This window comes from Hippoglossus stenolepis, chromosome 12, assembly GCF_022539355.2.
Source record: "Hippoglossus stenolepis isolate QCI-W04-F060 chromosome 12, HSTE1.2, whole genome shotgun sequence".
Taxonomy (NCBI): Eukaryota; Metazoa; Chordata; class Actinopteri; order Pleuronectiformes; family Pleuronectidae; genus Hippoglossus; species Hippoglossus stenolepis.
In genome coordinates this window covers 22,815,307-22,829,224 of record NC_061494.1, presented here as the reverse complement: position 1 = coordinate 22,829,224, position 13,918 = coordinate 22,815,307, and the positions used below count along the sequence as shown (strand labels likewise).

The 13,918-nt window shown below is 42.4% G+C and overlaps 1 protein-coding gene across 2 annotated transcripts in view; it reads right to left on the bottom strand.

The window, feature by feature from the left end:
- Positions 1–13,918, bottom strand: part of bean1 (brain expressed, associated with NEDD4, 1) — a 31,998-nt gene that overhangs the window by 14,432 nt on the left and 3,648 nt on the right. Inside the window, exon 2 of one of the 2 annotated variants that reach the window (XM_035171801.2) lies at positions 11,251–11,342. In XM_035171801.2, coding sequence (XP_035027692.1) covers positions 11,251–11,342 — 92 coding nt within the window. Of the gene's footprint in view, positions 1–11,250; positions 11,416–13,918 lie in introns of both variants that reach the window. The other variant, XM_035171802.2, reaches the window with a different exon arrangement.

Here is a 13,918-nt window from a genome sequence, read left to right as displayed (position 1 = left end):
AGACGCCAGGAGGGCTTCAGTGCTGCAGGAGGCAGGACACTGGCCATTAAACAATCATGTTGAATTACCACTGAAGCAGGAAGAGGAGGAGAGGATGAAAGAGAAAAAGAGGAGGACCTGAAGTCAGAAGAATAAAATCCCTCGCACCAAAATTAAATGTCCTCTTGTTATGTAAAGAGTAAAGTCACGGCCGGACTTTAGAGCAGTGCTGGAGACATATTCTGCTCATATCCAGGTTCATAATTCTAAATAGTATTACTTGAAAAGATTTACATGTTCAGAAAACTTTATTTCCTCATAGTGTCCGATGCTGCTGCTCCTCTTTTCAGCCTCTGTCTCAAACATTTGATTTTAGCTCCTGTCTCTTTAAGGCCCCTCCCGATAAAGCCCAGCCTGCTGTGATTGGGTAGCTGGTCCACTCTGTTGTGATTGGTCAAACACTTCCAGCGTGTGTTGGGAATGTCAGCCGTACGTACATGTGGCCGCGGTGAACCTTCACCTTCCGTTCATTTCCATTCTGTCCAAACGAGGGGACCGTGTCAAGTCCCTCCCGACAGCAGCCATTCACTTCTAACATGATTTATTAAACTCAAAACAAAAAACATAAATCATATTCATTAAATATAAATTGTCCAGCTTCATAGGTGTCATGTCTCCTGGTGTGTGTGACCCAGCTCTCTCTGCTGCCTTCTAACCTTGGGAGTCATCAGCTAACGTTATCACGCTGTTTACCCCCCCTGGTGGCTGGAGCTGCTCCCTGAGCCACGTCCTCGCCCACAGGGACAATTACAACATTCCATTGTGCGTCAAATGCTTCTCGTGCAGCTCAACTTTGGTCAAAGCTTTAACCAATAGCAACGACTTTCGTGTGGTTGAACCCAGACGGAGGACACCCTGGTATTAGCAGGGTGGAACCAGCCGGGATGATGTCACGGAAATTATAAACTCCCTTACTAAACAAACAGAGAGGAAGAGTCTTTAGTCTTTGATTAAAACTTTAAACTGGTTTAGATTCTCTGATGATTTACGTTATTGATGAGAAAATCTATTTATAACAACAATGCTTCAACTAGCAGACCTGACTGGCAGATTTCTGAGTTTTCTAATTACTTTACTCCTGTATTCAACAGTGATTACTGATTCAAGATCTAAATACAAGGCAAGGCATGAATACAGTGAGTTTGTATTAAGTTACTATCCCCTGTGTAAAGGCTCATTCACTGTGAGCAGCAACAACACAATAGTACTGCAAAACCAAAGTAAAACAAAAGTGACAGAAGTAAAATTCTTGACATGCAGATGTGTTCTCTGATTTCTTCTTTTCCTGCGAGTACTGTAGAATCTGTATACACACACACACACACACACACACTGAATCCCCCCCCCTCCTCAGGCCTGATGCTGTTTCAAGGTTGACAACACATCAAGATGACTGACAGGTGCAGTGGTATAAATCCAGTGAGTACGAGGTCGGGATGAGTCACACACTTTGCTGACTGCAGGCGGAAAAAACCACTCTGCTGTTTATTTAAATGAAAGGTGGTGATTGATGTTGACGGACAGTTATCACATACAAAGCGACCGCAAAGAGACACAAAGAGACGTGCGCGAAGGGAGACCAAAAGCTGCCGCAAAGAGAAATATAGTAACCAAATAGACATAAGGCGACTGCAAAGAGACATAATTTGACCGCAAAGATGAAGATGAAGGAGAGTTTGGAGCACAGAGACTGAAATAATTGAACACAGACAATGACAGCAGCGCTAAACAGCACAATAAGTAAATTACGCAAGAGACAAACAAGGTACGAAACTTTAAAATCCATAACTGAAAGTATGCAAAGATACAGCACAAGTAGATGGAAGTCGCTCCGTCCTCTCCACGCGTCCACCTGGTATCGCAGCACCTCCAGGAACATTGCACCAACACAGATGGCAGTGATGCACCTTGATGTTGGTTGCCAACCGCGAATAAACCGAACAAAGAAGAAGAACAACAACAAACACGGACCCCAAATGACCCGAGATGACCTCGACTCTGTGGGCGTGAATAAATGAATGTCACAATATAGATTTTAAAATGTGTTCTGCTGAATCCACCGAGAGAACGAGAATCACCTGACAGTAAAACCTCCGTCTGCTAAGTAGGGGAACCCGTCCTCACGTCCTCACGTCCTCCCGTCCTCACGTCCTCCCACAGAACACATGCATGAACACATCACTCACACACGTATCACTGTTAAATTAGGATGTGTCTTTAGATGAGGTTGTATGTGGGTCACAAAACATCAGTGTGTGAATATGGGTCAGAATACATCACACATCCCCTTAATCTCTCTCTCTCTCTCTCTCTCTCTCTCTCTCTCTCTCTCTCTCTCTCTCTCTCTCTCTCTCTCTCTCTCTCTCTCTCTCTCTCTCTCTCTCTCTCTCTCTCTCTCTCTCTCCCATGTGGGATGGACGGCAGAGAGACAGATTATCACAACCTGCTGGCCCACATTCCTGCCTTCCCTGTCGTTTATATACACCTCTTTTCTCCCTCGTTCCCACCCCCGGCCCCTCGTCGCTGCGGTAACACTCGTTTGGGCCGTTTATCTCCAGTAAACGTCCGACCCGCCAATCGGACCTAATTCAGATTCCGGCACCGCGTGTGACATGCAGGAATTAGGATTCAGAGGAATTAGGTTTTCAGTGCAATGTCATTTTATCGCTTGACATCATTCTGGTTGTGTTCTCTGCTTTGTCAGCAAGTGCGATGAAGATAGAGGAACACATACGAGATAAATAAGAGTTAAACTCTGTTCGGACTTGAATCCACATCTATACAGGTTCCGTTGAGTAGTATTAGTAGTAGAAAAGTATTTCAAGATAAAGTATTTAAATATAAAGGCTCATTCTAGGATAAATAAAACAACAATCCGTACAATTTAGATGAGAAACACCAGTTAAAACATCACTAGGATTATTTTATATTCGATTTCTGCCAATAGATCCTTTCACCTAAATCTTACACACTGAACCTTTAAACTTAAGTGATAATTTATGATTAGATTCCTCTCTCATTCATTTGTGCATTGCTGTGTGTGCAGAGCTCCACTAAACACTAAACAATCAAACAACACGTTTTGATTCATCTTCTCATTCAAGAGGCAAAAGAGTCAAAGTAAGATTTTACCTAGAATATGAGAGTGTGTTGTGGATTGAAAATTTGGAAACTGACGCTGATGCTGCAGAGAAACATTTGTTCCCAAAGGTTCGTAGTGAAATGTTGTTAAACTCGTCTTGTAGCTGATGGTTTGACAGGCAGAAGGAACAGAGATGTTTTAATTAGCAGGTTCATTCGAGGCCTGGGAGGTTTCACCTGGTGTCAATGCAGTGATACAGAAATAACCATATAAATAAAAAATTCTCCATTGTTAAATATAGAACCACACAAACTCTCATCTCTGTGGTGCAGTCCATAAACTGGATATAAATCCCAGCAATGACTGCGGTATATCCACCTGTGATTGGCCAGTGATCTCCGTAAATCCGTCTCGATTGCTCAATAAACGCTGCAGATCGACTTGTGATTGGTCAAAGCGCAAGAAACTCGGAATGCGAATGAAAGGAATGAAGCCTCGAAGATTCAACTCCAAATGGTCAGGCCGCGCTTTAAATCCAGCTATGATTGGTCAATCAAGACGTGGACACTGCAGAAGACACACACACGCACGCACACACACACACACACACACACACACACTTGACCGTGTCCACTGAGGCCATCTGGTGAAATTTAGGAAATAAGCTGTGATTACTTTCTTTCAGCGCAGAGCGTGAAGCTCAGATGTGTTTGTGGCGATGGGACTATTTTCCTGTCACCTCACAACAAGTCACAACACAACACCCCCCCCCCCCCTCACCTCATAGAAAACATGGAAGAAATGGGGGTTTATGCTTAAGCTAGTATTTCTCCACAATAAAACAACAATAACATAAAATGATATCCGAATAAAAGATGTAATTCTTTTCCTTTAGTGCCTTCATTGGACCTGTGAGTTGCTGGATGGATATTCTGGAAGGTCAAGACTCGACGTCCACCCCTGTGTCAGAGATGATGTAACAGCCGCATCATCATATTGATTTCCTCGTGCACACAGACGGCTGCCTTGAATCAATCTGCGGTGATGTAAAAGGAGGCTTTTACTTCCTCAAAACAGTCCCTTGAAGTTTCATTAGGATTAAGGTTTGACACTGAGCGGTGAGGGTGAAGATGTTTTTTTTACGAGAATCGTTGTTTCACAGCCTCTAAGGTAGAATCTGCCTGTTGAGGACAGTGTTTCCTGATTGACAGGGGTCACATTCAGCGATCTGCTTGTCCCTTGTGGCTCACTTTGTTTCTCCGTGTTCACTCGAACCGAACAACAACCAGACAAGAGAAAAACAACACAACTCCAGACGTGAAAACTGAAATTCAGCTACTTTGTCTGTTATCGTCTATAAAAACAGCAGAATACATGTTGGAACAATGGCCGACATCAGGACCTCTGCAGGTAGAAAGACTGAAACTGTTTCCCCACATTTGCATCACATAATATTTCTCTTACACTATATTGTTTGCAGTATGCACAATGACAGCAACATAGTTATTATACAAACATTATAAAATATATGTGGGAGTTGTCGGTCAAATTGTGATTTAATAAAGAAGCAAAACTCAAAAAGAGACATTTCCTAACGTCTATGATCTGTTTCATACTTTCTCAGTAGTAAATAGTATATTTAATATATATAGTATATATAAGAATAAGTTTGTCCAGTGAGCGTTAGACAGGAAACCAAGATAACTATAATGAAAATCCCGCCTGCAGCAGCTTTACACACAGTCTGAATGATATCGAAGTATCTGTCACGTTCTCTCTCTTTCACAGCCTCACACTGTATGTGATGGAGTGTCGTCTGTTTCCTGTCGTATCTGCCTCCATGAAGAAAGACCTGCAGGATCTGCCACCGACACAGATCTGTTGAACGTCTCTGTCCTCGAACCTATCACACGATCTGCCTGACGGCGTTTCCACCAATCCGGAAGAAGCCAGAACAGTCGTTACATCACATGAGAGGAAGCTATTTGAGACTCCTCCCTTATGAATGATAAGACTGTGATCTCTGCTCCTCGCTGACCCGCCTGCAGCCTCACAATCCGAGTCTCCGTCTCTCGGTGTGATCCCCTCTGTGGCTCTTGGCCTTTTTCTGATCCCTCTCATCCTGTCTCTCTCTCTCTCTCTCTCTCTCTCTCTCTCTCTCTCTCTCTCTCTCTCTTGTGTTGCTGTGCAGGGGATGACGACAGGTGAGGAAGAGGTGGAGGAGAAGCGATGAAGAGACAGAGAAGATGACGGCACTGCTGTTTAATCATGTTAAACAAAAGCTCCTGCACACCCCACACACACGCTTATGCTTTCTTAACATGATGTAGATGTGATGTTATGAAACCAAAGGGATTGTGGAATTGTAAAAAGCCATTAAACTGTACACAGATCATTTTAAACCTATTCACACTGAAGCGCTGATTAAATATTTAAATAATCTGTTTAAACTTCCACTTTCGGTCAATTTATTTTAAGAATTACTAATTGATTAACGATGAACAGACCAATTATTGTGTATATTTAATTTCTTTGCTTTCTTTCTTTGTATTTTTACAGTTAAATACCTAAAAATACACAGTAAAAATACCACATTAACATTCTTACAGTTATATTTACTACAATTTGCATGGCATTGGGAGTAAAGTGCACGATTCAATACATCATTTATAGTGTTTTATTGGGCAATTTTCATGTGTTCCATGTTTGTATATAATAAGAGAATAGCTCCGACCAGTTTTTAATCTAGTCTAGTGCTACTTGTTTGAAATTTAAACTGCAGTACACTTTGGAAACCCACCAGCTTGGTTTATAAGTAGAATATATTCTTAGCAAACAAGGTGAAGAACTGCAGCGGTCATGCTCCTTTAATGTTTGATATTCTACAAATCCGTCCGTCCATGGAACCGTCCATTGATCCAGCACGGGGACATCGAACAGCTGAGCCAATACGTCCATTTCCAAATGACAGAGCTAATGAAGTGTGGAGGAGGAAGCAGCTCGTGTGCTGAAGTCACAGGGAGCCAGCGTTTGTCAATATCGGCAAAGAGACATTAGCAAAGACATTCACCCTTCACCTCTCCTCCCTCCCTCCCTCCCTCCCTCCCTTATTCTTTCAGCCGTTCCAAACCACCTCCCTCAATTTCCCTCTCTGCTTTCCCCCGACGTCCCCTTGAGAGTGATGCTGTTTTCACCCCCCGACAACCATTTCCCTTCCCCACACTGCACCTTGTTCCTGTCCAATTCCTTCCATGTTTCATCTCCACCTCATCTTCCCCGTCCTTTTATTTCACACATGCTTCAGCAACTCTCTCCCTAAGCTTCTCTGTGTGTGTTATCATGGAAAGGTAGATATGATAGATACTGTAGGTAAGTACGTAGGTAGATGGATAGTTAGATAGAGAGATAGAGAGATAGATAGATAGATAGATAGATAGATAGATAGATAGATAGATAGAAGCTTCACGTCTTTGTTCCATTGTTAACATTTGATCTGGTTAGTTTAGTTTATTAGTTTATTTAACATTTTACTCTACATTGGCTGCGTCTACACATTGATTGGTTTGCATACGATTGTGCATCTGACGTTGTCGTGTTGTCAGTCCGACGACTGTATTCACAAACTTTATGTGAACAAAGCTCATTGAAAAAAGGAGTCTCTCCGTTTGAATGGAAACAATTTGTTTATTTCTCGGCGATTGTAATATTACTGATTTTACTAGCAGCAAAATGAACATCCTCATTCCAACATTGTGTTATCAGAAGCAAAGACTTTCCGAACTATCCACAAGAAACGTTTTCTACTGCAAACCAACACAACGTTTGATCCCAGCAGGAAATGGTCGGAGGTCCCAAACCTCTGCCTCATGTGGACGGTGCTTCGGTCCCCATGAGGTCCACTGGTCCTGACAAAGTCAATGTTGATGCCAGCAAAGGTCCCAGAGAGGTGACATAAACAAGCCCACACACACTTGACCACCTGTGGAGGGTATGATTTGTCTGTGGGTCCTGATGGGGGGTGTGTGTGTGTGTGTGGGAAGTGGAACAGCTTTGGTATTTGCTGACCTGCTGGGCCGTGAAATCTCCCTGCATATGCACACTCCTCATATCCATTTAAATAGATTCAAATAAACGACCTTACACTGGGACTTGATTGGACGCAGGCGCCGGCGGTCGGACGGATGGACGGATGGATGGACACAGAGCGATAGGTGAATGACACAGAAGGTAAAATGCCGTTAAATGCATTTTTTTTCCCCCGTCCATTTCCATAAAGCATGGGAATGTGATGATTGATGGCTCGGCGGCGGGAAGGCGAGGGGACGCGGCGGCGGGTTGATAGATGGATAGATGATGTGTGCAGCGAGGGGGAACAGAAGCAGATTCCATTTCAGATCGGCCCTCATCTGATGCACGCTCATGCCAGTGCTCTAATATGTAGATTGTGTTTAGCCTTTATCTTTTGTAGGGATATGAGGAGGGGGCATGAGCACACACACACACACACACACACACACACACACACACACACACACACACACACACGCAGGCCCTCTCAGTCATGACAAACGCTAATAGATTACATTTGACTTTTTATGACACGGTCACATCGGTATTGTTCAAGGTTGAATTATTGGACATCACATGATAAGAGTTTTTCCTAATTCTAAATTATAGAAGAGACAAATTTAACTTTTTCTCAGTCAGATGTTTCCTCTGTAAATATGTTTAGTGACAGATTGTCCGTCTCTTCCACACATGAAGACAGATCTGGATGTTGACCCCAGTTGGGGACTGAATGTCCTTCTCAGGGGCACAGCAGCCGACCCCCCGGCACCAACAGCTGCCGTGTGGGACATGTCAACCTTCTTCACACGCTGCCAAAGGTTGGTCTGAAATCACATCTCATCTGTTTGGAACCCAGCAAAATATGTGTATGTTTATGAGGATAATTAACAGAGTGGGTTAGTTGAGAGCCGAAATTGAAGACTGCCGGAAGAATTCATGTGTTTTGGACCTTTGAATGTTTTAAACTTTATGAAAATCATTGTCTGAAAAGGCAAAGGAGAAAGATATAATAAAGTAAACTAAAAATAAAATGTGCAATCATGGAGATAGAAGTCCTAGTATCTTCTGTGTTTAAATTTGTGTTTCACTCTGTGTTTTCTGTTTTATTTAGAAATTCTGATCCCCCTTATGTGTTTCTGTTTTTTCCTGCCTTTGTGTGTTTCCCTCCAGTTGTGATTGTTTCACCTGTTTGTGCCACCTGTCTCTAGTTTGTCATCAGTTCAGATTGTATTTAAGTCAAGTCCTCACTTCTGTCCTTGTCGAGTCGTCTGTTTAGTCTCTTTTCCCTGCACAGTTTTCAGTTTGCCAGTTTTGTTTCCTGCCGGCCCTGCTCCTTATTTTTGTATCGTCAATAAATTCTGCTTCCAAATGTAATGAAGCTCAATCAGCAAATCTTCCAGCTGCCTCCCAGCTCAGTTCGCTGACTGAGGGGTTTCCCCCACTTACTCTCCATTTACTTAATTAATCTTTAAGTGCCTCTCTTCACCGTGACCCCTGCAGATTAATGCAACAACCAGATACCAGCAGGAGAGACCATAGCAGGAGCCTAGCAACACCTTAGCAACCATCCTCTTAGGTGTTTTTGCATAATTTTACTTCAAACAAATCAACCAACAAACAGACAGGGGTGGAAACATAACCTCCTCTGTGGAGGTAATGATACAAACTGTGGTGGACATGAGAAAACAATAGTTCATCACAAAATAATTTCTCCAGATATCCGACGATGTCAGAGAGAAAACTAAACGGAAACTTGGATCCAAAACAGATTCTCAACAACACAGTCAAAGTTATTGATTTTGTCTCAGACGTATTAAAACATTTGTCCACTAACATCTTGTTCAAACTGAATCGTCCATGGACGGACTCTGGAAACCGTCTCTTTGTAGGACGACTAGGAGGCCGTGTAAAATGTCAACCTGTACAATGCATCGCACAAAAGGAAACCTGAGCACATCTATGGGCTGGAGCCGCCCATCCCAAAGCTTTTTATCTGTCTCCTCGCTCTGTTCTTTTATTCATCACTCTATTTCTTTCCCTGGGAGGGAAGCTGTGTTGGTGGAGGTCTAAACGCCCTGGAGCGGACGGAGGGATTTCAGGTGTCAGGGGAGAGAGAGAGAGAGAGAGAGAGAGAGAGAATGTGAATAATAGATCAGAGAGGGGGGGGGTAGAGAACGAGGGAAGGAGTCGAGACGTAAAAGGTGGGAAATGGAGAGAGGGAGAGAGAGATATAAAGCAGGTGTCAAAGGGACAGGGAGTCGGATCAGGTCGGAGAGGAGAGGAGGGGAAGTGGGACGGACGGTTTTCTTGGAGGACAACCGTGACAGGAAAACACACATCTGTAAAAGTCAGGCGTCCATCCATCCGTCAGTCCATCTGTTCATCCATCCATCTGTCCCCCGTGCCTCCCTCCCTCCGTCCGTCTCCTCCCTGCTGCCTCCACTGTGGTCAGGAGCTGTTGCATAAGGCAGCGATTCATCTTTTATTGAGATGGGAAGCTTCTATAAATACGTTCCACCTTATTCTGTGGACGTTAAGAGCTCAACCTGTGATTCAGCTACAGATACACAAAGGATGACCACAGCAAATTAAACTATACTGTGAAACACACGTGACACAACTTCTGCTCTTTCTTTAACTCGTTTTCTAGTTAGTTGTGTTTGTATGTTTCCCTCGAGTCACTTTCCTCGTCTCCTGACGCCGATATTAAGAAATCAAATGTCAACAGACATAATTTCAGAAAACAAAGGCCTATATATTGACAAATACATATAATGCTGTGCCAATATTCATTACCTTTAAATGTCGTGACCTGAATTACACGTGTACTGTTTGAAAAGGTTCAGGTGATCAGTGACATCCGATACGACCCCGACTGATGAATCAATATGAACCGCAGCTCTGATTTACTGCACTTCTCAATACTTGACTGCACAATATTTAACACCTTATTGTGTTAATATATGTTGTGTCCTTGCTGCCATAACTTTTGTGTTCTTATATGTTATTGTGTGTTTACCCAGACATTATCTACTCAGCATTAAAGGACATTGAAGTAAAGTTATTTCTTCTTGCTGCTGTAAAACTGAAATATCTCACTCAGGTTTTCAACTAATTTAAACTGTTCAACAATCATTTTCTATCCTTGAAATATCATATATGTGCAATATTGCTTCGTCGTTTATAATTTGTTTACATTGTACATATGTCTATTTTTATAATCCCTTGTGTTTATTATGTATTTTTTACTAATATTATTACCTTTACTGAGTTTTTATTTCACTGTTGCCTTTTTGCTGATATGAATATGACACATTTATCCAAAGTGGGACTAATAAAGGACAATGTTATCTTATCTTTATCTATATTATCTTGTCATGGATTCCAAGTATATGGGTTTATCACTATAGGATATCTAGTGCAACTGTATTTATATATAACCTCCAACAAACAGGAGTATAAATGGTATACATGTGTATTTAATCCTCTACTATATCACCATTCAATTACATTGACAACTGTTAATAGATTAAATCAAAATTCACAATTATTTTTTATTTTAAAGATCAGGTTCAATCTCTTGGTGATAAAATACAAAATGTTCATATGAGTTGATATGATAATTATTAAAGTCACAAGACAGATATTTGAAGGTTGATGAGCCGAGAAAGACAAACACCTGATGAACAGCAAAACATTTCACAAACCAGAGGCCCATCACTTTTGTAAATCAATATATATATATATATATTTAACTTTTGTTATGATATTATCGATTCAAATGATGCCACGTTAACTATTGCTACTCTTTTATCACTCAGCTTTATCAGGTTCCATGTGATGCTTAATTTTTTATATAAAAAGAAACATCTACTTTGCTTTCTTGTATTTTTCTTTTTTCGCCTGATTCCCAGATGAAGCTTTTCTCATCGTGAGAGTCACACGTTGTGTATTTTAAGAATAAATTCACTGCAGAACAAACGTTAACACTTGCTACCAGGAGACTAATCAAAGCTTGAAGACACAGAGATGAGGAAACGAGGAAACGAGCAGATCCTTACCTGAGCAGATCAATTTCATCAGCATGAACCCCTGTTCTCCGTGTTTCCTACTGGCACATCTCAACAGGCAGGAAGCCACCGGGTCTCCAGAGCTGCAGAGCCAGAGAGGAGGAGAGAGGGCGGCGGATCAGAGCGTGGAACTGGGAGTACGGGGCTCAGATGGAGCTGAGGAGGTAAACAAACAGGTGGATGGAGAAGGAGAGGAATAAATGGAAAGGGTGAGAGATGCTGTAGTGATACAAAGGGAGGGAGGGAGGGAGGGAGGGAGGGAGGGAGGGAGACTGATGTGCGAGTCACAACCTCAGAGCCCGGCTGTTTATAAAGCCCGAGGCAGTGTGTGCGTGTGAGGCAGTCAAGTGGCCACCCACGCCACCCTGTGTGTGAGGATGTGTACGTGTGTGTGTGTGTGTGTGTGTGTGTGTGTGTGTGTGTGTGTGTGTGTGTGTTCATCGCTGTTACCAGTACATGGCCACAGGGTTCAAATGTTCCAATCAATACCAGAACAAAACACACACACACACACACACAAATACTACGAGCTCTGCCCCTACGGTGGCCCTGAAGTACTTCCTGCTCTCGACTCGTCGCTGATTGGACGACTACCCTGTCTTTCTTTTTAACAGGAAGCAAATCCTGACAAAACCAGTTGTGTGATGGTGCTGTTGTGTTTTCTTATTTGTTCTTGTGTTTTATGATGGACCTGATTCCACTCTCCCAGCTGCTGTTGGGTCTCACATGGTGACTTGCAGCCATCGATATGAGAGCACACGGATGCAAACGGGTGAATCGAGGACAAACAGTGAAGCACTCTGGATAAAAGCGTTGTATAAAAATAGTCAATTTACTATTCCAACCTGTTCTCTACGTTTTCTGACCACAAATAACTGTAGTTTGAATAATACAGGACAGTGGAGTCATTGAGGCAGATTAGAACCTACAGTTAGCTGCTGGGCCTCCTGCTGTGACGGTGAAGCTGCTCTCATCACAAACATGTGGTGGCTGTGAGGAGACGTCACACTACACCTCTTGTAGTTCAGATTTTCAGGGTTGAGACTTGGTTTTAAAGCTTGACTCAGGTTTAGAGAGAGGATGGTCTGACTCAGTGGATGTAGACTCTCTTCCCCACTTTCGGCTTGTTTTCATTTTAAAAACCGACATCAAGCTTCGTGCTGCAGCACAAACTCTGAAAAGAGGAAGTTTGGATTCGGATTCAAACACTTTTCTAACTTGTGTGGTCACATCCCAATGAGCCGATTCTCCACCAGAACAAATCCCCTCCCTGCTGACTCCATCTCCCACCGCACCACGGCCAGACTCTGAACTTAGTGCCACACGAGATGATTGTGATCGGTTGAAAAATATAAAATACAGAAAGAGGAAGTGGGTTTTGATCCTATAGCAGAAGAGATGAGAAGAGATGGATCTGGTTATGTGATGTATAGGTTTGGGCATTCTGTTGTGACGGGTAAAGTTAGGTGGGGGGCTGGGGGATGGATAGTGTGACAGACGTGTGTGTGTGTGTGTGTGTGTGTGTGTGTGTGTGTGTGTGTGTGTGTGACTCATGAGAACCTACGATGCGTTCTGCTTTGTTGTTACATAACTGTCCCTGCTCACACACACACAGACAACACACTCTGGCAGCTAGACTGAACTATATCTCGTGCATCCCTCTCTCTCTCTCTCTCACACACACACACACACACACACACACACACACACACACACAGGCACGACACATACAGTGGGTTGTTCTCACTCCGCTCTTGCACTGTTGTGTGTGAGTGAGAGAAAGAACAGAACTCGCAGGATTTGTGTCAACTCTCTGCACGAGTGACAGAAGAACTGATCCAGTGTGTAAATTACAAAAAGCAAAAGTTGAGAGAAATGAGAAAATCTTAAATGACTTAACTTTGTTCGTCCTCGGTCTTGTTTTCATTTCAGCTCATTGTGAGTTGTGTATGATTTTCTGTGTAGCTGACAGTGAAGGCAGCTTGAATATAAGCAACGTGAATATGTGAATATAATTGATTTTAATACAGAAATTAAAAAAGTAATTCAGGAATATCTTTGCCAAGAGAACCTCGATTTAAAGGAAGGATGAAGTTTTATATGATTAAATGAAGCGAAACTCTTTAACACTTGTTCCTGAGACATTAAATTGACAGAAAAACCCATTTGAATGTGAATAACTCAAGCAAGTCTGATGTAAAACTTACTGTTGTGAAAGGAGAAATTGTCATTCAGTTTAACAGATAAAAGGTGAGCGGGTGGTTTAGATATTTATAGATTTATGTGCAGAAATGGAAATGATGTAATTTCACTGCAGACTCGCGTTGCCCACAGTTGCCAACAGGAAGCCGCTGCCAATTTCTGAGAATCACGTACAAATGTCCTTAGAGAGAGTTTGGTTGGAGATGAGAGGCTCATTAAAATCCTGACTGGACGAGCGGAGCCGAGGAAAAACCAATAATAATAATATGATCCACTTTAAAACTCACAATCATAGAAAACAACACTTGGCGACAAACATATGAGAGAATAGTTCCTGTTCTCGCTAGAATTTCTATAATGTCTCAATCCCAAAGCGTCCTGAGGAGTTTATACTCTGGTTTGTTCTAGTTATTTCTGTTCTCGCAGACTCAAATCTATAAACAGTTTGTGCATAAAC